The sequence below is a fragment of the Pseudorca crassidens genome, chromosome 1 (genome assembly GCF_039906515.1).
Source record: "Pseudorca crassidens isolate mPseCra1 chromosome 1, mPseCra1.hap1, whole genome shotgun sequence".
Lineage (NCBI taxonomy): Eukaryota > Metazoa > Chordata > Mammalia > Artiodactyla > Delphinidae > Pseudorca > Pseudorca crassidens.
This window is the reverse complement of record NC_090296.1, coordinates 110,338,767-110,355,297: the sequence shown is the minus strand read 5'-3', so window position 1 is coordinate 110,355,297 and position 16,531 is coordinate 110,338,767. Positions and strand designations below refer to the sequence as shown.

General features: G+C 33.5%; 1 protein-coding gene across 2 annotated transcripts in view; it reads left to right on the top strand.

Moving 5' to 3' along the window:
• VPS13C (vacuolar protein sorting 13 homolog C) overlaps nt 1-16,531 on the top strand; it is a 174,509-nt gene that overhangs the window by 142,489 nt on the left and 15,489 nt on the right. For both annotated transcript variants that reach the window (XM_067749163.1, XM_067749172.1), the window contains exons 65-75: nt 834-1,069; nt 7,093-7,234; nt 8,257-8,397; nt 9,188-9,269; nt 9,381-9,450; nt 10,062-10,173; nt 10,292-10,405; nt 12,359-12,498; nt 14,132-14,213; nt 15,184-15,297; nt 16,090-16,165. In XM_067749163.1, the coding sequence (XP_067605264.1) occupies nt 834-1,069; nt 7,093-7,234; nt 8,257-8,397; nt 9,188-9,269; nt 9,381-9,450; nt 10,062-10,173; nt 10,292-10,405; nt 12,359-12,498; nt 14,132-14,213; nt 15,184-15,297; nt 16,090-16,165 (1,309 nt within the window). The remainder of the gene's footprint in view (nt 1-833; nt 1,070-7,092; nt 7,235-8,256; nt 8,398-9,187; nt 9,270-9,380; nt 9,451-10,061; nt 10,174-10,291; nt 10,406-12,358; nt 12,499-14,131; nt 14,214-15,183; nt 15,298-16,089; nt 16,166-16,531) is intronic.

Here is a 16,531-nt window from a genome sequence, read left to right as displayed (position 1 = left end):
GGAGAGAATTCACCTTCTTAGTAGGTATCTCTGGAACATTTACAAAATTTGATCATATTAGAGTAAAAAAATTACACCGCCTACTTTGACATATGTTAAAAGCAATAGGTAAATTGTAGATAACAACAAATACCAACCATTCCTATGCTTTTGGTAACATCCTTTATTTATTTGGTTTTGGTTTTTGTTTTCCAAGAAAGCATGAAATGAAAAGCACATATTATATACTGCCTGCTGAAACAAACTGTTGTTATATTTATGTTATGTCCAGAAGGAGAGAAAAATCGTTATCTAAATCTCTGAAGACACTCACCAAATCAAGCCTCGTATTTTTAAATGCTATGTGAGACTGTCAGCCAAGAAGGCTCTTCTTATTGAAACTTAGTGCAAACTGACCATAGTTTGACTATTTAACAATGTGATTTATATATGTATTTGCAGTGTTATACATTATTAAAACCTAAAAATAAACCAGGTTAGTTTTACCTGAGGTTACTTTTCCAATACATTTCTAAACCATTCTGTTTTCCATCTGGGAGACAAGTAAGCATCTTACGGCATTGGTGCCATTGAAGGATACTCTTGTCCCTGCTAAGTGACCTTTGAGCACTAACGAGGTAACTCAAACTAAGGTTTAAAAAAATTAAGCACTATTAATCTTCGTTACTGTTTGAAAAAATTGGTGAGTATGTTTTAAAACAGATTATAAATTTAATTTGTTTTTTTGATAATTTTCTGATTTATAGTCATGCTTTCTCAGCTACTACAGTTCAACTTTATGTAATAAAAGCTTACTGTTTGTGGTTTTAATATGAAGTCTCTCTTTCCCACAGGATGAATGTGGACAGTTTCCATATGATGCAAACATCCAGATACACTGGGTATCATTTCTAGATGGGCGCCAGAGAGTTTTGCTTTTCACTGATGATGTTGCCTTGGTTTCCAAAGCACTGCAGGCAGAAGAAATGGAGCAGGCCAATCATGAAATAACTTTTTCTCTCCATAGTCTTGGGCTTTCACTGGTTAACAATGAAAACAAGCAGGAAGTTTCATATATTGGGATAACCAGGTATGAAAGAAGGGTAAGGTATCAGAAATCTTGAAAAGGCATTGAGTTCGTAATATCAGGTTTGATGAGTATGGACAGATACCTGTTCTGAATTTGCTTACTATGCAATTCTTTCAGCAAAACTTACTGAACAAGTGTTTTCACTGCTAGTTGAAAAGCCCCTAGGATAGAAAGATGACTAAGATCATGTCTTTGCCCTTATAATACTCATCAGTTGGTGGGGGAAGAAAGAGGTTTGCTTCTTTCTTTGTTGTTTGTACATTTTTGGAACGAATTATAAAAACACCAGGAAAAGCTACAAAGAAGTATGTGCACGTGCAGTGGTGCTGTAGAGGCTGGAGAAACTGGTGTGGGTGGGGGATGCCAACGACAAGTTGTGTACACCGGTAGAAAGGGTTATTTATAGAGCAGGCAGGCAGTAGTGGACGTGGGTACATAATCTTTATTGGCTACTCATTTAGCACTTTTTAATAATGATGGAGCCAGGTATTTCCTCTGATTGTGCTTATACCTATCTAAGAAAAATATTTGAATTTAATAACTGTTTTGGTGTTTCAATCACACTAACTTTAGTAAAAGACTCATTCTTTTTTGGAGACTCTTGGGGGGAATTGTTACCAAGTATAACAAGCATAGGGTCTATCGATAATCATGTGTTTGTTCAGTGAAGAATAAAATTAAGGAAATAAAGAGATCATGTATGTAATGCTCTTTGTGCAACACCTGACAGATTAAGGGTTCAATAAATGGTATTATACATACCATTAATGTAATATTAGTACATTTATGTATGTATGACTGATATATTCTCTTGGCTATGTGTTTCATTATTGTATAGTATTTTTAACTAAATATGAAAATCTTTTTTATTTTTAGAATTTTATTTTTTTATACAGCAGGTTCTTATTAGTTATGCATTTTATACATATTAGTGTATACATGTCAATCCCAATCTCCCAGTTCATCACACCACTACTGCAGCCCCCCACCGCTTTCCCCCCTTGGTGTCCATATGTTTGTTCTCTACATCTGTGTCTCTATTTCTGACCTGCAAACCAGTTCATCTGTACCATTTTTCTAGGTTCCACATATATGTGTTAATATACGATACTTGTTTTTCTCTTTCTGACTTACTTCACTCTTTATGACACTCTCTAGATCCATCCACATTTCAACAAATGACCCAATTTCGTTCCTTTTTATGATGAGTAATATTCCATTGTGTATATGTACCACATCTTCTTTATCCATTCGTCTGTCAATGGGCATTTAGGTTGCTTCCATGACCTGGTTATTGTAAATAGTGCTGCAATGAACGTTGGGGTACATGTGTCTTTTTGAATTACGGTTTTCTCTGGGTATATGCCCAGTAGTGGGATTGCTGGGTCATGTGGTAATTCTATTTTTGTTTTTTTAAGGAACCTCCATACAGTTCTCTATAGTGGCTGTATCAATTTACATTCCCACCAACAGTGCAAGAGGGTTCCCTTTTCTCCACACCCTCTCTAGCATTTGTTGTTTGTAGATTTTCTGATGTTGCCCATTCTAACTGGTGTGAGGTGATACCTCATTGTAGTTTTGATTTGCATTTCTGTAATAATTAGTGATGTTGAGCAGCTTTTCATGTGCCTCTTGGCCATCTGTTTGTCTTATTTGGAAAAATGTCTGTTTAGGTCTTCTGCCCATTTTTTGATTGGGTTGTTTGTTTTTTTAATATTGAGCTGCATGAGCTGTTTATATATTTTGGAGATTAATCCTTTGTCGATTCCTTTGCAAATATTTTCTCCCATTCTGAGGGTTGTCGTTTCGTCTTGTTTGTAGTTTCCTTTGCTTTGCAAAAGCTTTTAAGTTTCACTAGGTCCCATTTATTTTTGTTTTTATTTCTATTACTCTAGGAGGTGGATCAAAAAAGATCTTGCTGTGATTTATGTCAAAGAGTGTTCTTCCTCTGTTTTCCTCTAAGAGTTTTATAGTATCCGGTCTTACATTTAGGTCTGTAATCCATTTTGAGTTTATTTTTGTGTATGGTGTTAGGGAGTGTTCTAATTTCATTCTTTTACATGTAGCTGTCCAGTTTCCCCAGCACCACTTATTGAAGAGGCTGTCTTTTCTCCATTGTATATTCTTGCCTCCTTTGTCATAGATTAGTTGACCATAGGTGCATGGGTTTATCTCTGGGCTTTCCTGTTCCATAGGTCTGTGTTTCTGTTTTTGTGCCAGTACCATATTGTCTTGATTACTGTAGCTTTGTACTGTAGCTTTGTAGTATAGTCTGAAGTCAGGGAGTCTGATTCCTCCAGCTCTGTTTTTTTCCCTCAAGACTTCTTTGGCTATTTGGGGTCTTTTGTGTCTCCCTACAGATTTTAAGATTTTTTGTTCTAGTTCTGTAAAAAATGCCATTGGTAATTTGATAGGGACTACATTGAATCTGTAGATTGCTTTGGGTAATATAGTCATTTTCACAATATTGATTCTTCCAATCCAAGAACACGGTATATCTCTCCATCTGTTTGTATCATCTTTAATTTCTTTCATCAGTGTCTTATAGATTCTGAATACAGATCAGATCTTTTGTCTGCCTAGGTAGGTTTATTCCTAGGTATTTTATTCTTTTTGTTGCAGTAGTAAATGGGAGTGTTTCCTTAATTTCTCTTACAGATTTGTCATTGTTAGTGTATAGGAATGCAAGAGATTTCTGTGCATTAATTTTGTATCCTGCAACTTTACCAAATTCATTGATTAATTCTAGTAGTTTTCTGGTGGCATCTTTAGGATTCTCTATATAGTATCATGTCATCTGCAAACAGTGACAGCCTTACTTCTTCTTTTCCAATTTGTATTCCTTTTATTTCTTTTTCTACTCTGATTGCCATGGCTAGGACTTCCAAAACTATTTTGAATAATAGTGGCGAGAGTGGACATCCTTTTCTTGTTCCTGGTCTTAGAGGAAATGCTTTCAGTTTTTCACCATTGAGAATGATGTTTGCTGTGGGTTTGTTGTATATGGCCTTTGTTATGTTGACGTAGGTTCCCTCTATGCCCACTTTCTGGAGAGTTTTTATCATAAATGGGTGTTGAATATTGTCAAAAGCTTTTTCTGCATCTATTGAGATGATCATATGGTTTTTATTCCTCAATTTGTTAATATGGTGTATCACATTGACTGATTTGCGTATATTGAAGAATCCTTGCATCCCTGGGACAAATCCAACTTGATCATGGTGTATGATCCTTTAAATGTGTTGTTGGATTCTGTTTGCCAGTATTTTGTTGAAAATTTTTGCATCTATATTCGTCAGTGATATTGGTCTGTAATTTTCTTTTTTTGTAGTATCTTTGTCCGGTTTTGGTATCAGGATGATGGTGGCCTCATAGAATGAATTTGGGAGTGTTCCTTCCACTGCAATTTTTTGGAAGAGTTCCTTCCTCTGCAATTTTTTGGTTCAGTCTTGGAAGGTTATACCTTTCTAAAACTTTGCCCATTTCTTCCAGGTTGTCCATTTTATTGGCATAGATTTGCTTGTAGTAGTCTCTTAGGATGCTTTGTATTTCTGTGGTATCTGTTGTAACTTCTCCTTTTTCATTTCTATATTATTGATTTGAGTCCTCTTCCTCTTTTTTTGATGTGTCTGGCTAATGATTTATCAATTTTGTTCATCTTCTCACAGAACCAGCTTTTAGTTTTATTGATCTTTGCTGTTGTTTTCTTTGTTTCTATTTCATTTTTTTCTGCTCTGATCTTTATGATTTCTTTCCTTCTACTAACTTTGGGTTTTGTTTGTTCTTCTTTCTCTAGTTCCTTTAGGTGTAAGGTTAGATTGTTTGAGATTTTTCTTGTTTCTTGAGGTAGGCTTGTATTGCTATAAACTTCCCTCTTAGAACTTCTTTTGCTGCATCCTGTAGGTTTTGGGTTGTCGTGTTTTCATTGTCATTTGTCTCTAGGTATTTTTTGATTTCTTCAGTGATCTCTTGGTTATTAGTAACATATTGTTTAGCCTCCATGTGTTTGTGTTTTTTACGTTTTTTTCCCTCTAATTGATTTCTAATCTCATAGCATTGTGGTCAGAAAAGATGCTTGATATGATTTCAGTTTTCTTAAATTTACCAAGGCTTGATTTGTGACCCAAGATGTGATCTATCTGGGAGAATGTTCCGTGTGCACTTGAGAAGTAAGTGTAGTCTGCTGTTTTTGGATGGAATGTCCTATAAATATCAGTTAAGTCTGTCTGGTCTATTGTGGCATTTAAGGCTCATGTGTCCTGATTACTTTTCTGTCTGGGTGATCTGTCCATTGGTGTAAGTGAGGTGTTAAAGTCCCCCACTATTATTGTGTTACTGTCGATTTCCTTTTTTATAGCTGTTAGCAGTTGCCTTATGTATTGAAGTGCTCCTATGTTGGGTGCATATATGTTTATAATTGTTATATCTTCTTTTTGGATTGCTCCCTTGATCATTATGTAGTGTCCTTCCTTGTCTCTTGTAACATTCTTTATTTTAAAGTCTGTTTTATCTGATATGAGTATTGCTACTCCAGCTTTCTTTTTTTTTTTTGCGGTACGCGGGCCTCTCACTGTTGTGGCCTTTCCCGTTGTGGAGCACAAGCTCTGGACGCACAGGCTCAGCGGCCATGGCTCACGGGCCCAGCCGCTCTGTGGCATGTGGGATCTTCCCAGACTGGCGCACAAACCCGTGTCCCCTGCATCGGCAGACGGACTCTCAACCACTGCGCCACCAGGGAAGCCTTCAGCCACTATTACTGAACACTGAATGGCTTTGGAAGTTAGCTTTTGCTGCGGAATTGATAGTAAATTCACCCTAAAAGCAGAAAGTAAAACAGCAAAGTCATTTTGATGACAACTAACATTTGAATCACAAATAATGTTAGTCTATTTTATATATTTCCTCTGCTGTCCAAAGTTAAAACAAGAAGTGATATCTCCAACCCCACACAAGTTTGGAGCTGGTGGATATATTCTATGACCTACAACTATAGTTCCAACAACATGTTTTCCAACCTCAGGGCAAGTACAAAGAAAATTTCCACATTTCAAAATACATTTAACTATTAATGAAAGAGCTTCTACCTAACCTTCAATCGTAAGTGATTGATTTGTAATATATTGACATGCTAAAAGGCAACAATCAAGACAAGAACCTAATAGAGTAGGAAACAGAATTTAAAATTAGATCCAGAATTTTTCTAATATAGAATAGAATTTTACAAATGTATTACAAGCGATACATATGCTTAGTTAAGCTAATATTGTCTTAGATTGAGATCAGTATTTGACAGTATCTCTGCATGAAAGGACATTTTTAAAGATGCTCATTACAGATCAGCATTAACAGATGAACATTTGCAATAGATTTTGAAAATAGGGAACACTAACTTTGAGCCCTAATTAAGTGAAAAGTTGTCACCCCCACAAAAGAAGTGTAAAAAAATTTTTTGGTAACTATGTATGGTAATGGAAGTTAACTGTTACTGTGGTGATAGTTTTACAGTATATACAAATATCAAATCATTATGTTGTACATCTGAAACTAAGTAATGTTATATGTCAACTATACCTCAATAAAAAGGAAGGGAGGAAGCGAGGGAGGGGGAAAGGTTTTTCTCATTAATAGACTTGTTTTTAAAAATTGTACCCAATTGTTATTTTTACATTTTGAATTTCATCAATTAAAAAATGTATGGAAGTGTTTTATCTCTCTTGTTATTTAAGTACCTACATAGTAACTTTGATTTTGTCTCAGCTCACAAAGCCTAAAATATCCCCATATGAAAAAAGTTTGCTGGTCCCTTAGCTCATTGATGTCAACGTGTGACAAAAAGATTTTCCCCTTCCTCTTTTCCTTATGCACTTTTATAACACAGATATATTTTGGTATTTTAAAAAAATCTCATGTATAAATGTGATTTTCATAGGTGGTTGACAGTTGCAACAATTTGGAGTTGAATGACAGTTCCACAACGTAAATATGTATTTAATTTAATTAATTTTCTTTGTGAATTGTTTTAGTTCTGGTGTTGTTTGGGAGATGAAACCAAAACAGAAATGGAAGCCATTTAGTCAAAAGCAGATAATTTTATTGGAAAAGTCCTATAAGAAATATCTAGAATCAAGAGACCTTGGCTGGATTAAACTAGATGATAATTTTGAGGTATACCAAAATTGTTTTGTTTCTTATATATGTATTTTGTCGCTTCTGGTGGTGGTAAATAAAATTTCACTATCCAAGTAAAAATGTGTATGCAGAAACTAATTAATTTGTAGGATTGGCATAACTAGTAAAATTTATTAGTACATTTTAAATTAAAGTACATTGTTGAATCATATAGTATGAAACATTATCTAAATACGTTTCTTATCTGCATTTTTATAATTTCTTCTATTTGTAAAGCAGATAGTTTCATGTAACTTGTTTTTAGGAAGATTATGGAGAAATTAAGATTGCTTATTGAAACTTTTCCTATTCTGAATGATACCAATATATATTGCTAAATAAAGGCTGTGCAAAATTGTATATATCAGTGATGAAAACTCTATAGAAAACTTGCTCAATTAAATTCATTAAATGTGAATGATTGTAGATGTACACATGTAAATGTGTACTCTACATAGGCCCCTACACTGTTGAAACTGAAAGTCACTTTTGCTCCGAGAAGACCCCAGAAGCTTGACTGCAGGTTCAGTCATACAATTTGGGCTGCTCTTTGTCTTTAATGGTTGAGTCTGCATTGTCACCAGATATGCTCCCCAACCCCACGCCCATCCCTGTAAGTGTTGGTCATGCTCAAATGAAAAAACACTCTACAATTAGTGTCAGACGTAAATAAGCTATTAACTATTCCTTGTTTAACTTTGTTAAAACAAAGTTTAAGTGTTATCTAGAATTATCCATTACAATTGAGGTTTTTAAAATGTAAAAAGCATGGCTTTTTTTTTTAAGTATAATTTATATAGTTGAAAAGTTCTCCAATTGCTTTCTTGTTTTCCTTATAACCTTGGTAGAAAAGTGATGATTCTGCTTCCAGTATCTCAACTGTAGATCATCTTAAGGTAGATCTTTTGATGAGACCAAGAGATTAAGATACTTTTCCTTTTCAGTTTGTAAGTGGATATATAAAATGGGCTTCACTGCTCATTACCAGTTTATCACAAACACGTGTACTTTTTTTCCAGGTAAATTTTGGCAAAGACCCAATGGAAATGCGCCTCCCTGTTCGGTGCCCTATAAAGCGAGATTTTTTATCAGGAATTCAGGTTGAATTTAAGCAGTCTCCTCACCAAAGAAGTTTAAGGGCCAGATTGTATTGGCTTCAGGTAACATTATCATCCTATTCAGTAGATATATCTAATCAGTTTGGGAATCTTGGGTCTGAATTTTTTTTTTTTTTAACAAGATTCTATCATGCATCATAGTTGGTATCTTTCTTTTTGTTTATACATTTATTCTCCTTCTTCCACATATTCCTGTAGATTCACCATCCAAGGCTAAATGACCGTTGAGACTTTAATTTGACCAGTTAGCCTGCCAGAGTGTTTTCTTACACTGAAATTGTTATTTTTAATATTCCTTTGTATTTGTCATGGGATCCCAAAATAGGATTTTCTTTTGTCCTTCTCTATGGGAATGAGTGGGGCTTTATTGGAGGCTGTTTTTGTCTGTTTGTTTGCTTGCTCCTTTCCTCTGTCTCTCCATCTCTTGCTTTTAACTACCGATTACTGCTATTTAGGACATTTTAATTTTTTTCTTAATACCTAACCTCTAATTTCATATCTGGTCTCTACTTAAATTTTTATTTAAATAATAGATGAAATCTCACATGGTCCATAGGTACAAATATTTCCATTAATGGTGTTCATGCTGCACAATTTTAATGCAATTATGAGGATGTTTATATACTCCTTTATGTAAAAGCTTGCCCTTGGTGAGATTTATAAGAATTTTAGATTTAAAGTGAAACTTTTAATAGCAGCACATATACATACAGATACTTATTTATGATGCAATTAGTGGCATCATCTATAATATTGTCTCTGAAACAAAAGTTTAAATTTAAATTATTTCAAGTCCTGCTGAATCAGTTTTCTTTTTTTTTTTTTTTGTCAGGTTGATAGTCAGTTACCAGGTACAGTGTTCCCTGTTGTATTTCATCCTGTGGCCCCTCCAAAATCTATTGCTTTGGATTCAGGTAAAAAGAAATTAAATTGAGATATACCCTGTATATAAAAGTTGAGTAGACATTATTTTGACCTATTATAAAGCTTGATTGTCTTTTTCCTGTTTTCTTTCTTCCTTTTAGAGCCCAAACCTTTCATTGATGTGAGTGTCATCACAAGATTTAATGAGTACAGTAAAGTCTTACAGTTCAAGTAAGTAAAGATTCCCTTATTTATCTAAAGGAATTTAAAATGAGAATCTACTTTGAAAATAAATTTTACTCTTTTGAAAGTGACTTCTGTATAAAAATTATTATCCACCTGAACATATCAGTCTACTTTTGGTCAAGTGATTTTCTATATTGAAACTTATTCTAATAATATATATTTTAAAGTAAAATTCCTTCAACCACTTTCTCTCCTTTGTAACTTCCATTAGGATATAAAATAGTTAGTGAAATACAAATGATAAGTGTGTTTGTGAGGTGTGTTCTTTAAAGTAATTCCTGTGGACTTTAAAAATTAAGTAATACATGCTACATCATCTTTGCTTTTGTCCCTTAAATATAGAATTTGGGACTTTAAATGCTAAGTGTTAATACAGCAGTATTACCTCTAGTGAAACCTTCACTATAATGAAAAAAAAATCTCAATCTAAGTAGACCTTGATCTTGTTAACAAAACACTTTTTTTTAGAGATCAAGGAACAAGATGTGGTTTTTGGCCAAAATCAAAGTTTTAACATGGAAAATTACAAGGTTTGATAGAAAACCTTTTTCATCTTAAAAAAAACCTTTTCCACTTAAAACTTTTTTTTTCCTTAGGTATTTTATGGTTCTCATTCAGGAAATGGCCTTAAAAGTTGATCAGGGGTTTCTAGGAGCTATTACTGCACTGTTTACCCCAACAGCTGACCCTGAAGCCGAAAGAAAATGGGTAATAATTTTTATTTCTTGGGAAAATTATAAAGTAAAAAAATTAAATCAACCATTCTTTGCACTAATTGTAATAGGAAAAAAAATTAAAATAGAAATTCTTGATTAATTTTTTTCAGACAGAGTTAATCCAGGAAGACTCTGATGCTATAAACACAGAATTAGTGGAGACCTCAGTGACTGATACGTCCATTCTTAGTTTCTTTGAACATTTCCATATTTCTCCTATTAAGGTTTGTTATAATTACTATTTTGAAAATTTGACAGTATTGTAGAATTTTTAAAGGATCTGTGTACAAATATGGGTTTTAATTTGTTGCATCAAGTATTTGGTGGGAATTCTGTTTGATTAATTGAAATAATTAAGACAGTTCTCTGACATATGTACAACCATAATTCCCACAGAGAAACCACCAGAGCGTGCTTTCTAGTCTTGAATTAATAACCCCTTTCTTCAAGGAAAAAGCTGACAAAAGCATTTCTTAATTAAGCAAAGAAGTGCTCACCAGTGTTTAATGTTTTGGTTGCACTTTGTAACTGCTGTCACTGTCTGAATAGAAAGCTATAATGGGTTTCCTAACCAGAATGTGAAAATGCTGAAGTAGGTATTATACTGTTGATGTGGTGTTTTTCACCCTTCCAAAATTTGATTGTAACTAAGAGAGTGGAAAATTGGATACCTTTCACTTGCCTGATTTTGTACTTTATGAACCCATTTCCTTATCTCCTTTTGTTATTCTTTTTAGCTTTTATAGGGGAAGGTGACTACTTAGAGAATTCACAAATGCTGTCAACCATGAAGCTCTAAACTTGTGTAATGGGCCAGATTTACAATTAAGTAACTCTTTTAAAATATTGGTCATCCTTTACAGTCTCCAAAAGTGTTTATAGCACATTATTTTTAGTTGCATTCACCAATCCATTCAGCTAAATGAATAGATTTATAAAATGCAATTATTATTTTAAATTGATACATTAGTTTGGTGTTATCAGACATATCCATAGTGTTAGGTTTAAAATTGATATTGTTTTATGTGGTATTATGCACAACTTCTTTTTCATTATTAAATGAAAATCAGTTCTTTATGAGATTGAGCAGTACCTTCAACAGATTATTTACTGAAGGCCTGCTATCAGAGTTGCTGTGGAAGGTGTAAAATGACTTTACGGAGTTTATAATCTCGGGGGTATTAAAGATTGATGATTTACATATACGTATTTTTAGGCGCACTGGGAATTGTGCCATGAAGTTGAATAATTAAGATCATGAACCATGGTCATTTTCTTATTCCATGGTGACTTTGCCCTAGGAAAAAGCTGGATCTCTTTTCACCTAAGATTACCTTTCCTGGATCACAGCAGTCTGTGACTCTGAAGATGGGCAAAAGTCCACATCAGAGAAAAAATCTCAACAACCAGGCTCTCTTGGCTTTACCTCAAGTCCCCTCTATTGAGCTCTCTGTTAATGAGGGAAAATGCCTAGAGAATGGCAGAATGAGAAGGGAGAGTTATCTGCTTTACTTACACATGTTGAATTACCTTACGCCTGTGTCTTCTGGTACTGTTGCCTTCTGGCACTGTTGCACTAATGATGATGCAGCACAAAGTAGAAGAAGCTAAATGGGAACGTGAAAATCTCATGGCTAAGTACTGAGTTGAAGGGTCCGTGGAAGCTGAAAAACTTATTACTCTTTTAAAAATTTGTTTAGAACTTGCCAGTTGTTGCCATAATTGTCATGTTCTTGTTACTTGTTATTATGGTATGATGATACCACAGTTGTTATTGTTAGTTGTTACCATAAGTTGTTTATTTTATTGGATTAAAATAAATGATTGTCCATTATTTCAAGTGTTAGATTACTTGTGGGCCAGTTGACACATTTTTCTCCTTAAAATGATGATGCTATTTTTGCAAAGGGTTTTGGTCTCCTCCATATAAACACAATGGTATTTATAGGCTTTGAATAAAATTATAGTTCAATTTTTGGGACAGACTGATTTGTATTTTATCAAAGGGTAAATATGAGAATCAGAGCTGTTCAGTGTAATTTACTGAGTAATAAATAGTAGTTTTCTTTAGGACTCTAATTGAAAGATACACCATTTGTATCTGGACGATCTGGCTTCTATGTATGTAAATATTTTTGTTTTTAGTTTTCATTTATTGAACATTATTTTTCTTTTAGTTGCACTTGAGTTTGTCTTTGGGTTCTGGCGATGAAGAGTCAAACCAAGAAAACAAGGAAATGATTCCAATTCATTCTGTCAATCTGCTATTGAAAAGCATAGGTGCTACTCTGACTGATGTGGATGACCTTATATTCAAGTAAGAGTTATGTTAAAAAGTGTATTGGGGAGGTTTTTATATCAGGATGATGTTTCTGGATATTAATTCTCTCCATTTGTGCTAGAATGTTAGCTTCGAAAAATGATAATTCTTACTACTTATTCTTGAATAATTTGGTCCCTTTCTAATTATGCCCTTTAGGTATACTTATTTTACTCATAAAGATAAGGTAAAGAGTCTGATATCTTCTGCAGTTATCAGTATCTAGATAATACATGAATATAGTATAAACATTGAATTAGTTTAGTAGTATATTATAAATTGACGCATGTTTTAAAAGGAATTATATTTAGAAATATATAGCAACAGGATTAGATTTCAGTATAATTATATGGCAAAGTATAGATAATAGCTCCTTGCTGCATTTAAAATAAGAATATTTGTGTGTGCCAGAGACATATAAATTCAATGAATGTTTATTGAATTGAATATTCAACAGTGGTACTGGAGAAAAAAATTCATTAATATTATTTTCACCTCACTTGCACACTGTCAAATTTCATAGGAATTGAAGGCTTAAACATAAAATTCAAATAGAAAAACAAAGACTAAGGAAAAATAGAAGTTAATCGCTATCAAATCTCTGAATAAAAGGAAACCTTTCTGTGTTTAAAAGCCATGAAAAAATCCCAATGGAAAAATACAAAATTGATTTGACTACATAAAAATTAAACTCTTACAATAAAATCAGTGAAAACACTTAAAAAACAAAGGACTGGAAAAATATGATGACAAGTATAACAAAAGATAATAATCTTAATTTTTAACCTAAAAGTTCCAATGCCATAGGTGCCAGAGGACAATGTGAGATAATTCACAAAAGGGAAGATACAGTGGCTAATAGATATTAGAAATGGTTAGCTTTATTATTTATCAAAGAATATATGCAAATTAAAACAAGTTATCAAAGCTTTCAAAATATGAGAAATCCTAATACTAGAGAGGGGTGGATCTAAGAAATGGGCACTTTTTTTTTTTTTTTTTTACTATTTGTATCAGTGGAAAGGGATCTATTCAAGAGCCTTAAATGTTTTTGTAGTCTTTCACTCATTAATTATTTTGGGTGGGAATTCGGTCCAAAAAATAATCTTGAAACACAACCAAAGTTATATTCAAGATGCGCATAGCAGCATTATTATGTCAAAATTTAAAAATGTCTGACTGTGGAAGAATCGTTTGTTATGACATGTTCACATGATGGAATGCTATGCATTATTTAAAATGGTTACATAGAATTTTGAAAACACAGAAGAATATTTATCCACAATGCTGAGTGTAAAAATGCATACAGAATGTTGTAATATTTTGCAGTTGCACAGAAAAGAAAGAATTCAAAGTGGAAAATGAGAAGAAGAAAAAACTTTTTAAAAAATCCACTGTGTGGTGGGATTATGGTCAACTTTTTTAAACCTTTTTACTCTTTATGTGTTTATGAAAGATTTGCATGAGAATGCACTATTTTTATAGTAGTTTTGTTATCCTAATATTTAAGATCTGAAATTATGTGTACAAACCTAATTGTGAATTAGCAATGATTATCATTGAAATTTTAAGTCTCTTTTTTTTTTTTTCAAAAAATAATCTTAGTACTTTTGGCACTTTCTCCTCCCAGACTTGCTTATTATGAAATTCGATATCAGTTTTACAACAGAGATCAGCTCATGTGGAGTGTTGTTAGACATTACAGTGAACAGGTAATTTCCTATCATAGTAACTCATAAGGAATATATTTCATAAAATAACAAAACAAAACATTTGTATGTGATTGTACAGTGTGTGACGTTTACCTAATTTACTGCAGTTCTCAATCTCATTACTTAGTTTTCCTGAATGATTAATTTCTGTTTCTTTAGTTTTTCCCCAGCCCCGTATAAACTTTTTTAAAAAGTTTCCCTTAGTGTTTTTTCCCTTTGCAATTGTACATTTACCACTTTGGGAAAGAATAGTAACTTAGGAGTCAATACATTTTATTCCTTCAATGACTATAGTTTCTAAGCATAGTCTAGTAGAATTGTGAGGAAGCCAGATTCCTCCCTTTGCCTGTTACTCCATGTTTCGAGTTCTATGCACAGAGACATAGTAGTTGTTTTGGGGCACTAGGGTTCCATTGCTATACTGTGAAACTCCAGGGTGACATTCCTCTTTCCTTCCTCTGCTGGCAGGTCCTTTCTCTTATGGTGTATAGACATTATGTTTTTTACATGTTCAAATAAGGATATTTTTTCTTTTTTTTTTGTTTTTGTTTTTAACCCATCTAGTTCATAGAAATAGTGATAATAACAAAAGTAAGTACCAGTTATTGAAATACATATTCATTTAATATGCATACTCAGCCATGCAAGGTCAGTATAATAGACCTCCCATTTTATAGATGAAAAGAAGAAGGCCTACAGAGACTAAGGGACTTGTCCAAGGTTACATAACTGCCAAATGGCAGACTTTGCCTCAAACCTTAGTTCTGTCCAGTTTGAAAGACCCATGTAAAAGTACTAACATAATGCCTGGCACATAGTGAAAGATCAATTAATGGTCGTAGTGGTGGTTATTCTGCAGCGCTTTCCTTTAACAAACCTAATTTAGTCAGTATCCCACTTTCTTACTGCATCATGATGTTGTTCCTTACAGTAGTTGTAAAGGACTTCATTTATTTTTTTTCCCTTGTAGTTCTTGAAACAGATGTATGTCCTTGTATTGGGCTTAGATGTGCTTGGAAACCCATTTGGATTGATTAGAGGTCTGTCAGAAGGATTTGAAGCTTTATTCTACGAACCCTTCCAGGTATTGATCTTTCATTTATTTTAAGTGTAGTACAGAAAAATGGATGTTCTATTTTTTATGACAAGTAATTTGTATTTTAATTGTATCTGGGGACTGAATAATGTTCATATAACATATATCAATTTTATATATTTTTTTAAATTACTAGAAATGACATTAAAAGATTGTTTTAGAATTAATTGAGCACTTCTAGTGTCTGGGTAATAAAACATCCCCACGTTTTCTAGGATTTAATGTAGTTGTAAGGAAGAGTGCTAGGTAGTTTGAGACCCATTTCAAGGCTGTTTCACCACTATGGAAAGGACTAATGGGGCACTAAAAGCTGACTTTGTTTCATAGTCAAGCTTTACTCTAACCTGTTCTCCTCCATTTAAAGGATCCAGGAGCCTAGTGTGGTGAGGGTTTTAGAAGGACAAAATAAAGAGAATAAATGGGGAGAACAAGAGAGCTGAAACTGTGGGCTCTTAGTCTCGTTGTCACTGTGGCTTGCTTTAGCAGTCAGATGGCACTTGGTCCTGGAAGGCCAACTTCAGATTGTGACTGAAGCCAGTGATTTATTCCTCTCCAATTTTTGTCATCTTAAAGGGCTTGCTGAGATCATGTGGGTTGAAGGTATCTTCAAACACAATAGGTATTCCATCAGTATTTGGGTTAGAAGGTGAAAACTGTCACCACAATGTTTATGTATCTTTACAGATTCTGTATCTTCATGGAAACCCTGAAATATTAGATTCAAAGTCTTAAACTTATTTAAATTTTAAGTAGCAAACTTTTTTTTTTTTTTCCGGCCAGGGTGCTGTTCAAGGCCCTGAAGAATTTGCTGAGGGGTTAGTAATTGGAGTAAGAAGTCTCTTTGGACACACAGTAGGTATGTATCACATATTTGTGTGTGTGTGTGTGTGTGTGTGTGTGTGTGTGTGTGTGTATGTGTGTGTGTGTGTATTTTTAATTATAGTTATTATAAAATGCATTGTTTATGAAAAACAAATGATTATGTTTAATAAAAGAGGGATTATTTTTATAATAATCCTTTTAAAAGATGTGTTCCCTTGTTCTTAAGTGGAAAATAATTTAACACTGACCTGCTGAGTTTTTTAAATATGTCTTTGTTGTGTTGAATCAATGTACTTTAAATAGTTTTATTCCTCTTCTTGCTAAGTGGGAAATGGAAGAAATAAATGCATTTTTGTATATGAGACAGAATTTTAAGCATCTGTTAGTTTAAAGCAGCCGC